This window comes from Colobus angolensis, unplaced genomic scaffold (assembly GCF_000951035.1).
Source record: "Colobus angolensis palliatus isolate OR3802 unplaced genomic scaffold, Cang.pa_1.0 Scaffold188, whole genome shotgun sequence".
Taxonomy (NCBI): domain Eukaryota; kingdom Metazoa; phylum Chordata; class Mammalia; order Primates; family Cercopithecidae; genus Colobus; species Colobus angolensis.
In genome coordinates, this window is record NW_012115021.1 from 5,098,482 (window position 1) to 5,121,208 (window position 22,727).

General features: G+C 39.9%; 1 protein-coding gene across 1 annotated transcript in view; it reads right to left on the reverse strand.

The window, feature by feature from the left end:
* GRPR (gastrin-releasing peptide receptor) overlaps positions 1–16,831 on the reverse strand; it is a 31,426-nt gene extending 14,595 nt beyond the window's left edge. The window contains exon 1 of the mRNA XM_011940252.1: positions 15,765–16,831. Coding sequence (XP_011795642.1) covers positions 15,765–16,177 — 413 coding nt within the window. The 5' untranslated portion in view covers positions 16,178–16,831. The remainder of the gene's footprint in view (positions 1–15,764) is intronic.
* Between the last annotated feature and the right edge of the window lie 5,896 nt (positions 16,832–22,727).

The following is a 22,727-nucleotide window of genomic DNA, read 5'->3' on the forward strand; positions in this document are numbered from 1 at the left end:
TCTCGGCCTCCCAAAGTGCTGGGATTACAGGCTTGAGCCACCGCGCCCGGCCATGAGCTAGATTTTTCAAACGCACTTTGAAAAACAGCATTATTTAAATCAGGGGTGCCCAATCTTTTAGCTTCCCTGAGCCACACTGGAAGAAGAATTGTCTTGGGCTACATATAAAATACACTAATGATAGCTGATAAGTTAAAAAAAAAAATCTCATAATGTTTTAAGAAAGTTTACAGATTTGTGTTGGGCCATATTCAAAGCTGTCCTGGGCCACAGGTGGTCCGCAGGCTGCGGGTTGGAAAAGTTTGATTTAATAAAAGGTTATTATTGTATTTCCTGAAAAGGAAAGAGAGTCCACTAGAATGTCAACTGGTCAAGATTTCTACGACAACCTCTTGGCTCGCTTATGAACATAAATAGCAGTCATGCTAATGGCGCACTCACTCTTTTGACTAGGAATTGTAACATGTCAAAAAGAAGTCAACATATATTATTTAATTACAACATTACAAAAATTACAACAGTCCTATGATATATTAAACATAGATGATTCTCTCCCCATTTTAAAGATCAGGAAACTGAAGCTTATAAAGTGATTTGCCCAAAGTCACATACATAGTTGACAACTGGAAGAACCAGGGCTCAAACTCAGACATTTCTTTAAATTTAATGCTTTTGAATTTATCTCCACTATGAATGATAGTGATGTACTAAATGTGATCCCCCAAAATTAATAAATAAAACAAAAGAAAGCAAACAAAAGAAAATGACAAAAATAAGGGGACTTATTGCTTAACGGGCATAGAGCTTCAGTTTGGGAAGATGAAGAAAGTTCTGGAGATGAATGACGGTGATAGTTGCACAGCACTGTGAACGTCCTTACTGCCACTGAACTGTACACTTAAAAATGGTTAAAAGGGCAAATTTTGTTATGTATATTTTACCCCAATACAATTTTTAAAAGAAAAGAAAACGAAACAGCAAGAAAAGAAGAAAGGGAAGAAAGATGAAATAGTTTTTAAGCTTGTTATCATGCAACTTCAGGGGTATCTTAAGAACTAACTGAAATAGTTGCTTTGAGTCAGCAAAAGTATCAACAAGTAAGGCAGTTAAGAGGCGCTTAGCTATTTTGAAGGACGTTTTTCATTCAAAAAAAGTTATCAAACTACAAAGAGCTTATTGTAAAAACTTAGTAGAGAATTCTAAAAACAAAAATCATCTGTAAGTTTTGCATGTCATGTTTTGATATATTTCCTTCCAATTTTTCCTTTTGTCTTTTGTACAGAATTGAGAGTATACAATTCTGTATCTTTTCTTAATGATCTAGAGCATAAACATCTCCCAGTTTCACACAGATGCCCAAGACCCTGCTAGCCAACAGGCAGTGCTCTGCCCTTGCTTCTGGGCACCATGACTTTTCAAAGAACCCTGGTGCTCACTAGAGGGCAACGTCCCTGCTTTCACAGGTTGTTCCTACAATTAGCTTCAGTGCAACACATCATGCTAAAATGACACAAAGCACCCCCTACTTCCCAAAAAGTAATACCTCTAGTATATACAAATCCAAATACAAAGCATATCTTAAGCAGCTACTTTTGCATGGTCCTGTACTAGGTACACGAGAGTTCAAACAAAGCATAAGCCCTGGACACTCAGTGACACTTTTGCTCTTTCCATTTTGGAAATTAAGAAAGTTGATGTACCCTGAGTAACAGGAGTATCAGTTTCTGAAGGGTAGGGTGTAGGTCTTGTTCATTTTCTGCCTACTTTATTTATGAATTAAATAAATGACTAAAACTAAAAATCTAGAACTATTCATCCAATTTGCCTGGCCTATAATGTCTTCCTTTCAGATAAGGAAATGGGTTCAAGATGCTCAAGATAACCCATTCCTCCCCTGGCATGCTCCTAGTCACACACACTCCTCTCAAGCCCTCTTACCCAAAATCACTCTGGATACCAACTTATTAGCCTTTTCCCAAGAGATCTCTGGAGCCAAAATACTTGATATTTCTCTAATCATTTCAAGACTAGAAAAATCACTGGGGGTAAACAAAGAAGTGATTCTCCCAAACTCAATTCCTCTTTTTGACAATTTTAAAGCAACTTGCTCACATGAGCCTATAATGAAAAGACCTTAGAGAAAGCAGCACTTTGCATGATGGAGAAACATTAAAAGGAGGTGGTGAGAAGCATCTGTTTACACCTTTACTTCCCCAGTGAACAATTTACAAGGCCCTGCCCTCATGTCCGCCACCCATGGAAATTGGAACCCAGCTAAACCTCCATTTAAAACCCTCTTATTTGTTTCATTTAAACAACTGTTAGCATCACACAGGACCCAGGTCGTGCTGGAAAAAACACTTGGCTTAAAGACTTCGGCTTGATTCTCAATTTCACTGTTTGCTAATCGTGTGATGTGGAACCCTCATTTCACCATCTAAAAACAGGGATAATGATAAGGATTCCAAATGATCTAAAAAGTTAATGTCCATGATATCACGGTGCCTCAAAACCCTGAAGCATCACACAGATGTATGCCTCTTCTTCACAATATTCCTTAGGAAGTTGTCCTGGCTAACTGGAAAGGGGTCGTGGATTTCCCGAGGTCCTACTCCATTCATATAGGAAATTCTCACTGCTAAATAACCACCCCAGAAAGCATGCACACTCTATATCAGGGACAGTTAACTAAGACCCACTGACCAAGTCTGGTCTACTGCCTGTTTTTATATGGCCCGTGAGCTAAAAATGGTTTTTACATTTTAAATGGTTGAGAAAAAAAGTCAAAAGAAGAACATTTTGAGATGTAAAAATTTCATAAAATTCAAATTTCAAGGTACATAAATAATGCTTTATTGTATCATCACCGTATATTTGTTTACACATTGTGGCAGATTCCACCCTACAAGGGTAGAATTGAGCAGTTGCAATGGAGACCGTATGGTTCACAAAGCCTAATATATTGCAGAAAAAGTTTGCCGAATGTTTTACCATTTCTGTTGTTCTCTGACTGTCCACACCAAAGCTGTTGCCCTTCTTTAAACAGAAGTAAGCTCATTTTCCATCTCACACAGCACTGTCTGTTAGACTTATTCATTTGTGATAATGAAGACAATAGGCCACTGACCCCTGTCGTTGGTCTTCCAGTACTAAGCACTCATCACTCAGGATGCTTAGTCTAAAAGCACAGTTAAGCACTAATTTGGCATCTCAGGCTCTGCTTGGCACTATGGATATAATAGTTCCTGGCCACTGAGGGTTTAAAATCTAACTGGGGAAGCAAGATACATCTAGGAAAAGCCCTTAATGAACCATATAAGAATACTGACATATGCCTTTATGAAGAGCTCTTAGACTAGATGCTGCTAGCTCAGCATATAAAGTGCTGCTATCCTGGTACAGACAAATGAGTCTATCTCTAATTACAAATCTGTTTTATATGTAACTATGGAATATGAAACTTAGAGGTCATAGAAGAGGAGACAGACCAGAGACTGAGGCCCAGAGAGGTCCCACAGCCAGTTAGCTGAGAACCAAGACTAGACCTGGGTCTCTTGATCCCCAGGTCAGCAGAGATTTTTATGTTTACTATAGCACTTTAGATGCTCGGGTCTTTTTAAAGCACAAGTGAAGAATACTTAAAACTAAATATTGACTGTACTTGTCTTCATCCCGCAGTACATGTATTCCGTAAATCATCATTTTAAACTTCAATTTCACTTCTGTTCACAATCTAGGGAAGAAACGATGCCAAATTCTGATTTTTCTGTTTTTCTATGATGTTTCGAATCATTTAAAGTGTAAAGGGAGAAGAAAAGATAATAATGAAATTCTTAGAAATCTGTTCTGATCACCATTTATTTAAAAAGAAATAAGCATTTCCCATATGTACTCATGGGGTAACTACTGTGATTTTGTTTTTTACATAATTTTCTATTGTTTTAAGATCATATTTAAAGTATTTCTCATAACAGAGGCCTGTGGCTAGTACGAAACGGCCTGACTCAATTAAAAAATCACCACCACCGTGGGAAAAAAAACCTTGAAAATCTTAAAGTTGATCTGTAGTTATTCTATTTATATGTAGACAGCATGAAGAAAGAAGTGAGTCACATACTGTGACATTATTGTCACAGTAAATTCTCCTCACATTGGAAAATAAATTCTTTATGTGACAAATTTTGCATTTTCCCCCTACTTCTTTCCCATGTAATCTTTAGCTATCCCCACTGGCCAGCTGGCCTGAGTACAATACAAAAACAATATTAAAAAAAAGAAATAAGACGAAGAAAGAAAGAAAAAGTAATAAAGATGTGAAGTTTAAAGAAATGTACCTTAGGAACATTCTGGCTCTTTCCTTCCCATGAAATTTTAGCTGTTATCAATCACTGAATAGCGAAATGTCATCTGTAGCTCCTGCTTATTGGGGCTAAAAGTCCTGGCTTAGTTTAAAGATCCCAGAGGCTTTGATGTACCTACATGCTTGGCAGTGTCCACTGCTGCAGGCATCAGTTGAGATTCCTGACTTACTCACTTTGAGGTTAGCCAGAACTCACTTCTCTCACTCAGAATTGCTGAGATAATTTGAGGCTGTAAATGTTGATCCCACAGGCCTGAATAGGTAGCTCTGAATGCCTCTTTAAAGAAACTGGGTTGTGTGTAGTTTTGAGGGCAGCAGATCAGGTCTTTAAGGGAGGTAGTAGTAGGGGATGTTCTCTTTTTGATAATGGCAAACTGGTTTGTTGCTGACCAACTCTCCTGGAAGGAAAAGTTTTAAAAATCTATTTGAAAACATCAGAGAAATACCGAGGTAATAGGGATTTGACAGTCCAAAATCCTGGAGAGAAATGATGCGCAAAAACATGAAGTTGTTATTCAGCATCATTTCCCCCTTAAGGCATTAACCAAATGTCAAGCAGCAGCAGAGAAAGTGAGAGCTGAGCCCAACTTCCAGGAGTTTTAGGATGAAGGGGGACAATAAGTAGAATCCAGGGCCCACCGAGGAGAGAAGCCCAGGATAACACCTCAGGCTTTTAGTTGAGATGCCCGAAAGGGTAAGCCTCAGTGACAGGGGAAAACTAGAAATAGACCAACTCTCACAAAGACCAAAGTCCACCCTCCAATCTGTTCAATCCCTGACTGCATCAAATGTAATGCCACTTCCTAATTACCTTCAAGAAGCGAGAGCTAATCTCTTCTGGAAGATAGCACCATCTAGAGCTTCAAATGATCTACAATTCTTTATACATAAATTTATAGAGGTCCTACATGTTAACAGTTACCAGAAAGGTATTTTAAAATGTATTCGGACTAATTCAAGAAATTAAACTACAAGATGGAACGAAATGAAAATTTTCGAATTGCAATATATAATAACTAAAATGAAGAATTAAATGGAAGCTTCAGAAGCAGCCTACACACAACTGAAGAAAGGATTAGAGAACTGAAAATGGCCAGACTGAAGTACAGTGAGAAACAAAAGATGGCAAATACAGAAAAGAGAGTAGGAAATTTATGGGACATGGCAAAATGGTGAAATGAAATTGTGCTTAAAATACTTCTCAGTAACAGAGGTCTGACTCTAGTATGAAATTGCCTGCCTTAGTAAAAGCAAAGATAACCAAAGGGGAAAACACTTTAAAAGCTTAAAGTTAACCTGTAGTTACTCTACTTATGTGTAGCCAGGACAAAGAAGAAGAGGAAAGAGATAATAAGATAGAAGCAATATTTGAAGTTGTAATGGTTGAGAATTTTCCAAAACTAACTAAAATCTTTGGGCCACAGATTTAAGAAATGCTATGAACTCCAAGCAGCAGAAATAAAGGAAACCATGCCTAAGTGCATCATAGTAATTCTGCTGAAAATCAGAAATAAAGAGAAAAATCTTAAAATCAGTCCAAGAGAAAAAATCAATACTGTTAAAGGAGCAACAATAAAACTGACATATGACTGTCAGATACAGTAAGAGGACAATGAATGGCAACTTCAATGTGCTGAAAGATAAGAACTGCCAACCTAGATTTCTATGCCCACTGAAAATATCCTCCAAAAGTACATGAAACAAAGACTGAAAAAATGTGTACACTAAGTGAAATACTGAAGGGAGATTTTCGGGGAGAAGTAAAGTGATCTCAGATGAAGCCACAGAGATGCCAGAAAGAATGGAGAACAACAGGAAAGGTAAGTAAGTGGAATCTAAATCTAAATCTAAAGGTAAACGTGTGAGTATATGTAAAGTATGTACAGACAATAAAAATAATGTAGGTTTTTAAATCTAGAGAGAATTAAACTATAGAATCACAATAACCAACAAAAAGGCAAGAAGGAATTTTAAATGAAGTTAAAACTGTCCTATTATTTTTGCATTGTCCGGGAAGTAGGAAAGTTCCAATTTATAGTAGATTCTAATAAGTCAGGGATACATGCTGTTGTAAACTCTAGGGAAGCCCCTAAAAGAAATTAAGAAGAGTTTGTATAATTAACAAACTCAGAGACAAGGGAAATAGAATAATTAAAATATCTAATTTAAAAGAAAGCAAGAAGGGAAGGAAAAAATATTATGAAACAGGTGAGACCAATGGAAATCAAACATTAGATGGTAGAGTTAAATCCAAATATACGAGTACAGTTGAATTTATGAGTGTGTTTATAGGGCAGAAACATGTAGCCAAATTACAAACAACAAATATATTTGTGTAAAGTCACAGATGTTGCGCATACTCACAAAATACTGACATTGATGGAGATAGCACAAAACTCATAATGTGAAGACATCCATGATAAATAGGTTACTAGGAGTCATCAATTGAATAAGTATTTAAGATTACTCAAAACACAAGAAAACTTTAAATGCTTTGGGTTTTTACAGTCCAGATGAGAAAAAAACTTGATAATGGCTTTTCCAAGTTTGATGTTAATCCTAAACATATATATGACACTACCAATAATGAGATATGAAGCTGAAAGAAAGTTTTTCTAATCTCTCGTTAATAAAAAGCCAATTTTAATAAACCATGCTAAAAGACTGACCTCCTCCTTCTATTTTCTGTATAGAAATGGATTTTACCAAATAATGTCATTTTAAAGGGAGACAAATGAGGATGAAGCCAAAATATTTAAGAAAACAAGTATGACAGAGGTGTGTCAGGCAGTTATTTAATAGATACTATGTTCTTTTTCTGGATTTTATGATGTTGGTGAAATTTACCAGCTTATTTAAACTTGTGATTTATTATGATTTCTAAATCTAACTTGTGATTTCTAAAGGTTTAAAAATATCCACTTCTCTTCCTAATTTTGTACTCATAATTTTATTTGTTTTTTCTTTAAAAATGCCCCCACCCCAAGAGTCCCCATAAAATCTGGATAAACTCTTGTCATCTAGGGTTGGAACCATTGTTCTCCTGCAATCACTCTGTTAATCATGAAAAGAAAGGAGCAACGTGATTTACAGACCATAATCCAGTGTTGTGGGTTTACCCAGTAGGACCTACTAGAATTCATTCATTCCTTTATTCCTCTCTTCATGCATCCATCCATTCATCAATTCAACAAATGTTTATCAAGCACCTACTACAGGTTAGGGACTGTTCTAGTATCAGAGAATACACCAAAGAATGAGATGGCCTCCCATTTTTTTGGAGCTTATATTCCAGTGGTGGCAGACAGACAGTAAACAAACAAATGAACAAAATAATTCTCAAGAAAATAATAATGGATGATATTTACCCAAGAGAAATGACATATATCCATACAAAAACCGTACAAGAATGTTTATGAGGCTGGGCGCGGTGGCTCAAGCCTGTAATCCCAGCACTTTGGAAGGCCGAGATGGGCGGATCACGAGGTCAGGAGATCGAGACCATCCTGGCTAACATGGTGAAACCCCGTCTCTACTAAAAAAAAAATACAAAAATGTAGCCGGGCGAGGTGGCGGGTGCCTGTAGTCCCAGCTACTCAGGAGGCTGAGGCAGGAGAATGGTGTAAACCTGGGAGGCGGAGCTTGCAGTGAGCTGAGATCCGGCCACTGCACTCCAGCCCCGGCGACAGAGTGAGACTCCGTCTCAAAAAAAAAACAAACAAAGAATGTTTATGGCAGATTTATTCATAATCACCCAAACCAAAAACAACCCCAATGCTCATTAACTGGAGAATGGGTAAACAAAATGTGGAATATCTATACAATGGAATCCTTCTCAGCAATAAAAAGGAATGGATCACTGATACATGCAAAAAAGTGAGTTAAAAGAAGCCAGACTTCAAACAGCTACATACTATGTGATATCATTCACATGACATTCTGGAAAAGATCAGTGGTTGCCAGGATCTGTAGGTGGAAGAAGGAGATAGATTACAAAGGGGCATGAGAGAATTGGGGGGTGACGAAAATATCCTCTATCTTGACTGTGCTGGTGGTGGTAGTGATGTGACTGTATGTTTGTCAAAATTCATACGAGTATCAAATATTTATTGTATATAAACTACACCTCAGTAGACCTGAAAAAAGAAATTGGATTATGGGATAGTACTGGTGATTTCTTCAGATCGAGTGGCCAAGGAAGACCTCCTATAGGAAATGATGTGTAATATGTGAAATGAACTTCTTCGAAATCCCTTGTTCTATTATTACTAGGAAATAAGAAGAAGAAATGGAGAATTTTTTTCTTTTATTCTGAAAAACATATGTTTTAATTGAGAGAGAATTTATGCAAACCCCACGCATAGGAGGACTTACAAGTTCAAAAATGTAAATTTAGCCTATTTTCAAAGGATGTTACTGACAGGCACAGTTCAAGAAACCTCAGCAGGAAGCCCTTTCCGGCCATACTCTATGTTTCATGATGAAGCTTGTGCTTTCCTTTTTGCCTCTATGCATATTAAGTTGCCAGAAATGATACTTAATTAGTCACATAAAAGCCTAACACTTTAAAAGATAACATGTGAGAGACAAGGTCAAAGTTCTTTGCTGCCCTTCTCTCCCGATCCACTTGAAAGAGCCTTGCTGGGAAACCTCACTTCAACAGCACCTGCCCTCTCATCACTCCCAGAGGCTGCTGGCAGCTGTGGTAGTTCCATTGCCATGGAGAGACATGAGTTTCCTTCCAGAGAGGGGCAGCATGTGTTTCAGAAAAATCAAACTATACAGAAGTTATGAACTGGCAGCTCATGTAAACTGGTTCCAACAGAAGGTCTTTCTTGTAAAGCATTTCTAGAAGGATGCTTTACAAGAAATGAAATTAAGTAAGTCTTCGCTTGTGAGAAAGGGGCCAATCTCCTTGAAATCAATGAAGCTGGGCCTCTAGAGTGGTAGAGGAGCCTTTAGAATTACTGGGGTGACCCCATTAGAAGGGGATTACCCTGGAGTCACTCAGGGTATTTTCCTTCAGAAGGGTAGGTTTTGGCATCAGTAGTTCCCACTGTCCAGAAAAGGGAAATGGAATCAGACTCCGTGTCTGATGGTTTCTGAAGAAAAGTTTCCAGTTCCCCTGAAGGAATTAAGACTTGGAATGAGGATGAAAGGGTTCTTTCTAATCTGACTCCATTCTGAATTTGTTGTGACAAAGTTAAATCCCATCACCTCTTTTGGGCTCTGTGTCAAACAAGGGTGTGAACTTCAAGATGACTTTTACTTCTAGCTGCTGGACTTTATCCTTTTGTCACTGCTCAAACATCAACCAAGGTGTGGTTATTGTACTCTTACTGAATGCAGAGTGGGCCTGGCTACTGTAGAAGACACAGATCCCTATGAACTACCCCATATGATTAAGGAAGTATAAAACAAATCTCTAACAAAGACCTAGTAGTACAGGATAGACTAGGCATTTAATGAACAATATAGGCAGAAACATCTTGGGAAGGGAAAAAAATCAATGAAAGCAAAAGATCAGGGAATGCTTCATAGAAGAGAAAGGACTTGAACTATCCCTTGAAGGATTGATAGGATTTGGGTAGATGGAAAGCATAGGGTCCAGCCATCAGAGAAGGGGAAATGAAGTTAGAGAGGGGAGAAGTCGGGTGGCACATGTGGGAGGCAGTGAGAAGAGTTTGGCTAGAGCAGTGTTTGTTCTGGCAAGTCTTGGGACAGGAGGATATAAAAGAGAGACTAGCAGCTGGAAGAGGACCTACAAGAAAGAACGGAAAGATCAGACACAAGTTCACAGTGGAGACCTGGAAAGCTGACCCCTCATGTCTTTGGAAAGCCTCACAACCTCATCAATGGGATGCCTAAATTCCCCAACCCTGTGACTGCAGATGATTACGGGGCTGCTTCATTTCTTCCCTCTTCACTTGTGTGTGTCTTCCAACAGAAGATATTTCACAGCCAGGAAGAGCCTGTGCAGCTGGGAGGCATTTGATATTTGCCTATCTGAGGAATTCCTGATACCCTCTGTGAGAGAGAGAAGTCAATGTGTATCCTGGGGAAGAAAATTGGACCCCAAAGCATATAGCAAACTGTTTTCTAAACTGTCCAATAGAGCCCTCTGCAATGACTGAAATGTTCTGTATCTCCACTGTCCAATAGAGTAGCCACTAGCCACATGTGGCTACTGAGCACTTGATGTGTGGCTGGTGTGATGAGGAAATGAAATTTTCCATTTCATTTAAATGAAATGCAAATTTAAATAGCCACATGTGGTTAGTGGCTACCAAGTTAGACCATACAGCTCTAGATGTCGGGAAAGCTGCAAACCATGTTATCACATACATTCCTTGCAGAAAATTCAAAGAATCTGTACTTCAAGAAGCTTGCAGAAATATAACACCTTCCTGTTTCTTTCCACATTCCAAGTAACAAAGAAACTTATAACCAGTCTTTCCATAGAATCAAAGAAGAATCATGTTACAGTGGAACCGCCATATCCATTTGTCCTTAGAATCCATTCTGCCAGCCGCATTCTAGTAAAAATAACACTGAATAATAGCACTGAAGCAGGCTTAATATAAGTTGGGCATTGTATATGTTGTCAACATGAAATTCAGCTTTAAACGTTACCCTTACTGGAAAAGAAAACACAAACCACTCTCACCGTTTTTCTGTTGAGGGTCCAATTCAGGTCTCAAATTTCATTTACATAATAATGAGGCACCTAGCACAAAGGTGGACATCTAATAGGAAGGACCAGTATGTAAAAAATATCTCCATCTGTCCAACCGTTCATCCATCTATCCACCTATCTGTCCACTCATACATGTAACCCACCCAACCAACCAGCCAGCCAGCCATCCACCCATCTATTTATCCCCTGAATCTATTTACTGACTCACAAAAAAGTAGTTTTTCTCTCATTTACCCAGATGAGAGCTTAATAGAGAACAGATGAGCAGATGACTATGTGATACATTATTATTATTATTATTATTATTTTGAGATAGAGTCTTGCTCTGCAACCTCTGCCTCCTGGGTTCAAGCAATTCTCCTGCCTCGGCCTCCCAAGTAACTGAGATTACAGGCACCTGCCACCACACCCGGCTAATTTTTGTATTTTTAGTAGAGACAGGGTTTCACTGTGTTGTCCAGGCTGGTCTCAAACTCCTAACCTCAGGTGATCCACCCGCCTCGGCCACCCAAAGTGCTGGGATTACAGGCGTGAGCCACTGTGCCCGGCCAATACATTATTTTTAAGAGTATGCTTTCAGATTAATCCTCAAAATAGAATGGAGAGTAAGAATGAGGAAAATTGTATGCATTAACTAAACATAATTTTAATTAGTCGTTATTTATTGATCACCCATTTGGTACAAGAAAACTTGTGGGGCACTATGGAAGATTTAAGAATATATTAGGCCGGGCGCGGTGGCTCAAGCCTGTAATCCCAGCACTTTGGGAGGCCGATACGGGAGAATCACGAGGTCAGGAGATCGAGACCATCCTGGCTAACATGGTGAAACCCCGTCTCTACTAAAAAATACAAAAAACTAGCCGGGCGAAGTGGCGGGCGCCTGTAGTCCCAGCTACTGGGGAGGCTGAGGCAGGAGAATGGCGTAAACCCGGGAGGCGGAGCTTGCAGTGAGCTGAGATCCGGCCACTGCACTCCAGCCTGGGCAACAGAGCGAGACTCTGTCTAAAAAAAAAAAAAAAAAAAGAATATATTAAAAATCTCTGCCCTCAACATTCTTAATAATCTACCAAAAAATGTAAAGCAATGAATATGTGAGAGGCTAAAATAAACAGACAAAACAGTTCAAAACAGCAATATAAAAGGTGTCACAAGATAATTCATGTCTCAGATAATAATTCTGATATTTCAAGAGGGTCAGGAAATTTGAGCTAGAATGGCTCAACTTAGGGTTTTAAGGAGGAGATTTGAATCAGATTCTGAATGATAGAGAAGAAGATAGAAAAAAAAAATCACAAGATTTTAGAACTTAAAGGGACCATAGAAATTGCCTAGCTCAACTCCATCATTTTATAGATGACTAAACTAAGGTCAGAGAGTTAAGTGACTTAGTCTCACTTTCTCATATGGGTAGTAATGGAAGGAAAATGCCTAAAATGCAGGTTTGCTGATACCCATTCCAAGCCCAGACGCTACATGGGATGAGGAATACAGTCTGTATTTAGGAAAGGAGAAAGCGTGCTGGAGAGTGGGTGGGACACAGCATAAGCCCAGAAACAAAGCCAGGAACACATCCGTGCAACCACTGTGTATGAGGATATCAGTGTGTGTAAGGACGGAAAGCATGGGAGGAGAGGGAGGATGGGGATCAATATTGAAGGTGCTTGAATGCAAACCTGCAACTGCTCAGCTGTGCAAATTCCCAGAATTCTGGTTTCTGGGACTGCCTTGAAGTCTCCCTTTTACCCAGTGACGCCAGTGTAAACTTTTCTAGAAACTTGATATTCTCTTCATATTGACAAAGACTCGAATTCACCCGGTGAGGGGGGGAACTGCAGAAGGGAAGCTGGAATGAGGACTGGCAATGCTGGGCAATGTATAGGGGGCAGGGATGGACGATTATCACTATGTGCTCCACTCATGCCCCAGAACCCTGAATTTAGTAGATTTAGGACAGGGCCTAGGAATCTGTATGTTTTTAAAGCTCCCCTGTGATTCTGGTGACCATCTGGTTTGGAGGGTCTTCTGGTTCATTCACTCTTTCACCAGTCTACCTAATACAGACTACCACCTTGAAAACTGGCAATATTTAGTAAATATAGGCCCTATAACCCAGCAGTTTCACTCGCAGACATATACCCAAGAGAAATAAACACTTAATGTTCCCCCAAAGATAGGAATAAGAATGTCCAGAGCAGGTTATCGCCATCCCCAAACTAAAAACAACCCAGTGTCCATCGGTATTAGAACAAATAAATAAACCAAACTATATTCATACAATGGAACACCACACACAATTAAAAAGAACAAACCACTGTTACACGTATCAAGATGGGTGAATATCACCGAGATAATGATAAGCATAAGAAGATAGATGCAAAGGAGTACTTGCTATATGATTCCATTTTATGAGATTAAAGAACTGGCAAAAATAACCTATGGTGATTGAAATCAGAATAGTGATTGCCTCTGTATGCCTAGGAAAGGGCATAAGAGAAACTCTGGAGGATGCTGGAACTGTTCTATAGCTCCATCTGGTTGGGCAGTTCTATAGACATATGCAAAAATATATTGAGCTGTTACTTGTTCAGTTTACTGTGTATATAGATTACACCTTGTTGAGAAGAAAAAATATAGAATTTATATTCACCCTGCCAACCTCATGAGATATAAGATAGAAGAATCCCATTGCTTTCAAAAATGAGACGAATAGAAAAGTACGGTCTTAATCATTTAGCTCAATACCTATTCTTTCTGTTGGAATTGGTTAGATGCACTGCCTGTGATTCAGGCAATCCATCAGCTTTTAAAAGACTTAGCAAAACACAGAAAGTTAGCTATATGGGAGCTTCTAGTAATTTCTGAACTTGGCAAAGACAGGCAGTAACTACAAACTTACTGGGAACACACCGGAGCTGCGAAGGAGTGCAACCCGGCTTTTGAAAGAGCTTTCCCTTTCTGTTGATGGTGGACTTGGTCTGCTTTGAAACTCCAGAGAAGAGTTCCCTGCAGCTGCATCTTTACATTCCATGCCCTCACTTTCCTTTCTGTTTTTCTCTCCAAGAAGAGAGTAAACACCATCTGTACCACTGCACTCCCCAACCCGGAAACCAAAATCTCTCCTTCCCATTAAGAAAATTACCCTCATCCTGAAGAGCCCTCGGCCACTGGTAACAAGCCACAGACCTTCTGCCACCTCCAGAGTTTGCCAGCCATGAATCAATACATGAAATTGTCTGTGGTCATTGGTATCTGTGGGCAGATGTGCAGGGTAGGAGCAAGCCAAAGGGGAATGGAGGGAATGGAGAAACCCTGTCGAGTCGGTACAATGTGAAAACCTTACATCTGTGCTATTACTTTTCAGTCGTTGAAAATGTCATGTTCTGGGCAGTGTGCTTCAGGTAGCTAAGCATAAACACATGTCCATAAATACTGATAACACTATCTTTATTTGTCCATTACTCAGCAAAGCCAGATCACCTGAGGCCTGTTTGTTCCTCTACAAAATGAAAAATCCAGCACCACATGTATTAAAATGTGGGACATTTTCTTCAGAGTATAAACTTTCAAGAGCAGCATCTATGTCTTTCCCGGAACACTCTCAAATCCTTCTGTGTCATTAACACATAACATACAGTTGATTATAAGTGAAAAATTTATAGTCTCATGTTCATTGCAGCAGTTTTTCTGGGTTTGACCATATGGCCCATGCTGTGTCTGAAAGTCTATTCATTACTATGTCCAATTTCCAGAACACAGAAGTGCATAAAGTATGTTCAGTAATTTGTGTGAACAATCTGCAGCTATTTCTTGACTTGTTAATTCAGGCAAGTGTTTTTTTACATGCTAGACACTTGATAAATGTTCAAAGAATGAATATAAAGTTTTAAGACTGAATAAATGTAAGCTTTTATGCAATGTGCTCACACAAGAAATGCAGTTTGCAAATATGTATATTTCCCAGAATAAAAAACTAGTGAACTCCCTCTTTCTCCCCACAATAAGCCCCAAAAACATGATATATGGAAGTATTGTCAATAAAGATATTAAAATTAGAAATCAACCTTGAATAGAGTTTTCTCCAGAAAATTTTAAGAACTCAAATAATGCTTGATTTCATTTAAGAGAGACTTAGAAAAAAACGGCACACAATTGTTCTATCACAGAGAGTCAAATACAAAAGCAGCTGTGAGAAAAGTTAAACTGTCTGAGGAAAATGAATTTCAGAGAAATGAGGCTTATTTTCTCCTCTTGGTTATTTCTGAAAGAACGTTTTGAAGAAATCCAGTGGAACTTTCCTGTTCTCGGAGGGGTTTGGATTGCTTCAAAGAAACATTTGCCTGAGGTTTAAACTCTGTTGGGTGTGATTGCCTTTCTCACTGGTCAATTAATTTTGCAAGGAGGGAGAAGTTAGGTAAAGGCAATGCTAAATAGACATGTCTCTGGAAAAAGACACCTCAGTTTTCTGCTTAGAGATTTTCTTTTTCTCATCTGTCTCCTTCTGTCGCCATCATTCACTTACTTTTCTGTCTTAAACCAATATGTTAGACTCCAGAGGTCATCCCCAGAACAAAAACCTGCCTGGAAGGGAATCCGTGTTTGAGTAAAACTTGCCTTGTGCAGTCAGCTCCCTGTCCCGACACGATAGTTCATTTACCCAGGCGTCTACCACCCTTGGAGAGCATGTAGCTTTCAGCCGGTACTTACCTGTCTGCCGAGAGCGCCGTGAGTGTGAAGACAGACACCCCAACAGAGGTAAGCTGTATAAAGGGGATCAGTTTGCAGCCAATCCTGCCAAATAGCCATCTGTCAGCCAGGTACCTGCTGGCATCCACTGGAGCACACGTTATTAGGAGGAGCAGGTCTCCCAAAGCCAGACTGGAAATGAACAGGTTTGGAACGTTTCGCATGGACTTGACTGTACAGAAGATCTTGATCAAAGTGATGTTGCCAATGAGGCCTATCAGAATGATAACCCCATAAACTGCAGGGATGACATAGAGGATCCCCGGGTGGGACCAGTCGTCGTTCACGGGGAGTTCCACACTGTGATTGGAGATGTTGCAGTGCACGAAATAGTCCACTTCCAAGTTCAGAAGGAAACAGTCATTTAGAGCCATCTCTAGATTTTTTTCCCACCTAAAAGTTCCCTTAGATGCTATTTCTTAACTATTGATTTTGCAACCGAGTGAAGACGAAGATGAGATCTGTGCTGGGCTCTTTGTCTTCTTTAATCAAAATACTCTTGAGTGCATATATACTAACTAGGGTATTCAAAACTCTCTGTCACTATTTTGACACTGGTGCTGCTCTGGCTTTCACATGACCGGTGCAGTACAACTCTAAATTCAATAAGTTAACAACAACAAAAACTTAGCCACAGAAACGCTTAGAATTAAACCCACTCTGCATCAGTTATTTCTACCTCCATTCTAGTCTGAGTCTCCCTGGCTGCAGTTTACTAAGAACTTTTGGCCTGCTATTTTCCCACAGCGTCTTTCCTGATATTTAGAATCTGGAGGTTTAAAGTGGGTAGAAAAAAACTGCACTGAGAAATCCTCAAATCCTATAGGCAGGATGCTTTGCACGTCACGGGCTTCACCAGCAAACGGCAGCTCCGCTGAGCTGAGGCTTTGAAGAGGAACCAGTGTTACTTATAGACAGAGAATGCCAGCCCCCTGCTGGACACTTCAATCACTGCCCAGTTGCCTGCTTTCTCCAGATGAGAAGCAACCAGCCGACTGCAGTTCCTACCTAGCTTAACAAATACCTTTGGCTTCTCATGTAAGCACATAGCACCTAGGGTAGGTATTTAATAAATGTTGCTAGCATTCTGCAAAGGCACTGGAAATCTTTCTGATACTATCCCCATGAATCCAGATGGGGATTTATATCTCATTTTCTCTGATTCATTAGAATGACATGTTAATATTGCTATCAAATGAGGTCTGTCTTTGAATTAAATGCACACTGATGCACAGGGTGTCCATGTGTGACTTATCCCACTCAGTCTTCCCACTGCCTCTTTGAACAGGGACTGCTCCTCAGAAACACATGCACAGACTCACACCTTAAACCTTCAGCAACTGACATCCGGAAAAGCCAGAAGCCCAATGCACACATGCTCTTTCCTGTAGATTTGCCAAGCCATTCCTATTCTGTTTACCAGGGAGAAATTAAATTGGGAACCAGCTGTATTCTTAACTCTCACAGATCAATAGTCTTTTCCAGAAAAATGGGTCTTTTCTCATCTGATCTAAAAATTTTATGAATCGGCATTTTGATGCAGCTATTTGCATTTTTTTAATTGAATGTTTGCCATGTTTTATAGCAAATATCCTCTTTATAGCCCTGTGTGGAAAATAAAGAACTATAAAAGAGTGATAGATACAATACTGAGGAATTGAGGGGGTGGTAAAAGAAGTAAGTTATAGTTGCAGGAGTGCTAGAAAAAGCTTCACTGAGGGAGTACTATTAGAATCAGGCTTAGACCTTTAGCTAACAACTTCTAAATACGTTATTAGAGTGCATCTTTATGCCTTATGTGAAGCCAGCTCTTCCAGGTACATGGTGTGAAGCCAGTCACTAACAGGTAAAGTCTCGTTTTTCAGAACCCATAAGGAATAACAAAACTTGCACTTCCCATGCCAGGGCCCACAAAGAAAGTCCCCCAAGTGTGTTGTTATGGACATTTCCAATGGCAGGTTCCAACACTGAGGCTGCTGCCATGCTTCCTATGTAAATTTGAAAGACTCAGCGCTCCTCTCTGCCAGCAGGAGGGAGACTGATGCTGCACGGCTAGAGGTGGAAGAGCTTCTCAGCAGAGATCAGTATCACCAGTAATGAGCCAATAGCCATGAGCCCAGTGGTGTTGATTAGTTGCTAGCAATGTAGCTTAATGATACAGTACACAGGCTCTGCTTCGATCCTGGCTCCCTCATTTATAATCATGGCAAGTTACTTAGTGTCTTAAGCTCATCTCCTCATCTGCAGAGTGAGGAGAACTTGTGAAGTTAGATGAAATGATTCATGTTAAGACTGCATAGTATTTGCCACATAGTAAGTGCTCAATTAATGTTAGCACTTATTATTATTATCATTATTAGATTGAGGGGGAAAGGCTTAGTTTGGAAAAGCCCAATGAGTTCAGAACAGTGATTGACCTCAGATCACCAGGCAAGCACTCATACGAGTGAATTAGCAACTCCTCTATTCACTTGAAAAAAGTTTATCAAGCATCTACCAGTTGCCAGGCACTGAGCAAGAGGCTGAGAAAAACAGCATGAAGATGTGTACTCTCACAGCTCTTTAGACCTCAACCCCTCTCTGGAGTGAAGCAACTACCTTTTCTCCAGAAAAGATGATACCTTTAAAGGTTAAGTGTTGACAGGGTCTTTTGAATGAAGAAAATCGTATGTGCCTAGGATCAAGGCATAAAGGAAAGAGCATGGCATTGAGCAGAGGGACATCTATAAATCCAGAGGCTCACCCAGATTGGAAGACAGGGGTGGAGAAAGAACAGTGTGAAATGCAGCTAGAAGCAGGTTTGGGTGAGATTGTGATGGATCTTGTATTCTCGCTAAGAAGTTTGATCTAAAGGGCATATTTTTGGTTCACAAAGATAACTTCTGGATGTTGTTTCCCTTTATTTCTTTAGACACCCCTGTGTGCTGAGTCAGCCTCACTACTTAAATCTAATTGGGTGGTTAGTGTTTCTTCCAATATAAGTTAAGGGGATGTTGATAGATATTGATTTCTCATAGCTGGTGTTAGCATTATGTGTTCCACAGCACTATGGATTCTTCTAATGATATTTTAGTAGTAAAGGTATGTTGAGGTTTGACATCTAATATTTTCTGGAATCAAGGATGCTTTAAAAAGCTAATTCTGGCCAGGCGCGGTGGCTCACGCCTGTAATCCCAGCACTTTGGGAGGCTGAGGCGGGCAGATCACGAGGTCAGGAGATCTAGACCATCCTGGCTAACACGGTGAAACTCCGTCTCTACTAAAAATACAAAAAATTAGCCAAGCATGGTGGTGGGCACCTGTAGTCCCAGCTACTGGGGAGGCTGAGGCAGGAGAATGGCGTGAACCCGGGAAGCGGAGCTTGCAGTGAGCCGAGATCGCGCCACTGCACTCCAGCCTGGGCGACAGAGTGAGACTCCGTCTCAAAAAAAAAAAAAAAAAAAAAGCTACTTCGATAATTTCTATGTCATTTCAACTAATTAACTATAATGACTCTTTCCATCCCTACCATTATGTGTCACCTTCTAGCAGAGCACCAAACATATTCAGACATTTGCTTAGCTTTTTATTTACTGGTCAGCATGAGATGCCTTTGACATGTGAACATGACATGGAACAAATGTAATATAAAATCTCTGTCCTCAGGGAGTCCAATTTCTTAATAGAATTGGAGTATGACTCAGCATCTTTTCTTATGTGTTGGGCCAGGGGTGTCAGTTCTGTTTCTATTTCAGTCAATAGTCACCTTTTCCATCCTTCTAAAAGATTGGATTTTCTGTAGGGCTTTAATATGAGGTGGGCAACAGTGACTTGATAGAATTTAGGAGAACAGGTAGATTCATTGGGACCACGGAGTGTGGAGACAAAGCCTCTTCCCACTGGCTATGAGCAAGGTCAAAAGGGAAGCCACTCTGGAGGGAAAGGCTGAATTTGGCTTCAGGCATATTGAGTTTGCTAGATGAACAAGGGAATGTAAGAAAGCCAGTGGAAAATGAGAGGTGAAGTCTAAAAGCATAGAAGTAAATAGTTAAGAGGACTGACTGAGGACTAGAACCCTGAATGCCAAATAGTTTAAATGTACAGTAAAAGAATCACAGAAATCAAGTGAAGTTAGGCTTTGAGAAGAAGATGATGTGGTAAAAGTCAGTGAAGACTAAGGGTGATTTCAATATTAGATTTGTGACAGCACCATGGAGAAGTTGCTCAAAAGATTGCAGCAACTACTGCTTGAGAAGAATCAGAGATGTCAAATTTTAGTACTGCAGCAGGAACAAAAAAAGAGGCAGATGACTCTATCCAGATCCTGTAATGCTGGGATCATTTCAAGTTCCCTTTTCTTTTCTCAACATTCTGTGACTTTTTATGGGGCTTAAAAACTTAGAAGAAAGATGAAGGGAGTCTTCTGGAAGGAAAAAAAGAATCGGGTTTCGTTTTGAGTCACATGAAACTGCAGAAGTAAATGTAGATGCCAAAAGAAAGCCTAAAGAGGAAGACGAAATTCTCAGATACATCTGAGGCTAGGAGAACACCTGGTGTGGTGGTTAAAATATATTCGCCAGTTCTCAGTACTCTTTGCTTCAAGAGATGTAGATTAATTTAACCCCCACCTCCACCCCTTAAGTGTGAGCTTTACTTAGTGACTTGCTTCTAACAAATAGAATGACACAGTAGGAAGAGTGTATAACTTTCAAGACTAGATGATAAGGGGCATTGCAGCTTCCTCTTTGCCCTCTCTCCTTGGAACACTTGCTCTGAAGGAAATCAGCAGCCATGTCATGAGGATACTCAAGTGACCCTACGGACAGATCCACATGGTGAGGAACTGAAACCTCCTGTCCATAGCTGTGTGAGTCAGTCATTTTGGAAATGGATCATCCATTCCCAGTCCAGCCTTCACATAACTGCAGCCCCAGCTGACTCTGACTGCTGCTTCATGCGAGACCCTGAGCCAGAATCACCCAGCCAAGTCACTCTTAAATTCCTGATCCACAGAGACCATGAGTTAATAAATGTTTGTTGTTTTAACCCATTGTTTTATGGTAATTTGTTATGCACCCACAGGTAACACCTGGTAAGTAGAATGGATGGAGAAGAGGAAGAAAAGAAAATCACCCCGAAGACAAAAGAAAACAGAAAAGGAAGACCAGAAAAGGCAAGTGCTTTAAACCTGGAGTGGTTATACAGGGTGTAAGGGAAGGAAAGTCTAGTCAAATCTAGAAAGGTTGTGCACACTGAAATTCATTTGTCATTCTGCAACACCAAAGTTTCTTATCTGGATCGAAATATGTATTTTTAAAATATTGTAAATGAGCTGAACTTTCTTGCTCAGCCACCATGTACCTGGAAATTAGACCGTTTATATTTCATTTCTGCATTTGCTCAGTGAACTTGGACAAGTAAAATAAATTCAATGAACATGATTTGTCACTGAGCTGTTCTGTGCTATGGATTCTCCATTCATAAAGTACAGGAACATTTTCCCCTTGCCTATGCCCCAGGACAACTTGATGCATTAGCACCACCAGGAGCATGGAAGGCAAATGAGAGTGGTACTGTTTCTCTACCCTCAGCCATCTATTTCTAGCCTTTTCTTCCTCTCCCCTGAGAGTGTTTGATCAGCACAGTCCTAGACTCCCTGAAATACATTCCTGCATTATTTCCATCTCCAATGACGGATGTCTGACAGGAAAACATGTTGCTGGCATGGATTCCTTTTTAAATGTTAGATTTTGAAATGTCTTTCAGTTTATGGAAAAGTCACAAAGACAGTACAAAGAGTTCCCGTATACCCCTGATGTAACTTCCTCTATTATTAAACTGTTACAAAATGAGGAAATTAGTATTGATATAACACTATTATCTAAACTACAGATTTTATTCAAACTTTACTAGTCTTTCCATTACTGTCATTTTCTGTTCCAGGGTCCAATCCAAGATACTATATTGCATGATTCCTTAGCTCCTCCTAGCTGTGACAGTTTCTCAGACTTTCCTGTTTTTCCTGACCTTGATATTTTTGAAGAATATTGGTCAGGTATTTTGTAGAATGTCCCTTCATTGGGGTTTGCCTGGTATATTTCCATGATTTGACTAGGGATATAAATTTGGGGGAGAAAAACCATAAGAGGTAAGGCACCCTTCTAATCACTTCCTATCAGGGAGTATGTATTAGTTGCTACTGTAACAAATTACCCCAAACTTAGTGTCTTAAAACAAGAAAAATGTATTCTCTTACAACTCTGGAGACCAGAAGTCAGAAATGAGCCTTACAGGGCTAAATTCAGAGTGTTGGCAGGGCAGGCTCCTTCTGGAGGCCCTATGGAGAATTGTTCTTTGCTTCTTCCAGCTGCTGGTGGTTCCTAGCGTTCTTTGGCTTGCGGCCACATCACTCCAATCTCTTCTTCTGTTGCCAAATTGCCTTCTCTTCTTCTGCAGTCAAATCTCCCACTGCCTCGCACTTATAAGAGCCCTTGTGGTAAAACGGGCCCACCTGGATAATCAGGACAATCTTCCCATCTCCAGATCCTTAATTTAATTGTGTCTGCAAAGTCCCTTTGGCCATGTAAGGGAATATATTCACAGGTTCTGAGGATTAGGGGATGGATATATTTCGGAGCCATTATTTAGCCTACTACAGGGTACATGATTATCTATATGATTTATCAGTGGTGAGGTTAACCTTGACCACTTGATTAAGGTGGTATCTGCTAGGATATCTCCACTGTAAAGTTATATTTGGGGTGATAGATTTTTTTTCATTGCCAAAAGTATGATTTTACTCACACCTAAATAAGTAATAATGTTGACGTTTTGTAGCCATTCGACAGCATTTTTTTTTTTTTTTTTTTTTTTTTGAGACAAGAGTCTCGCTCTGTTGCCAGGCTGGAGTGCAGTGGCACGATCTCGGCTCACTGCAACCCGAGC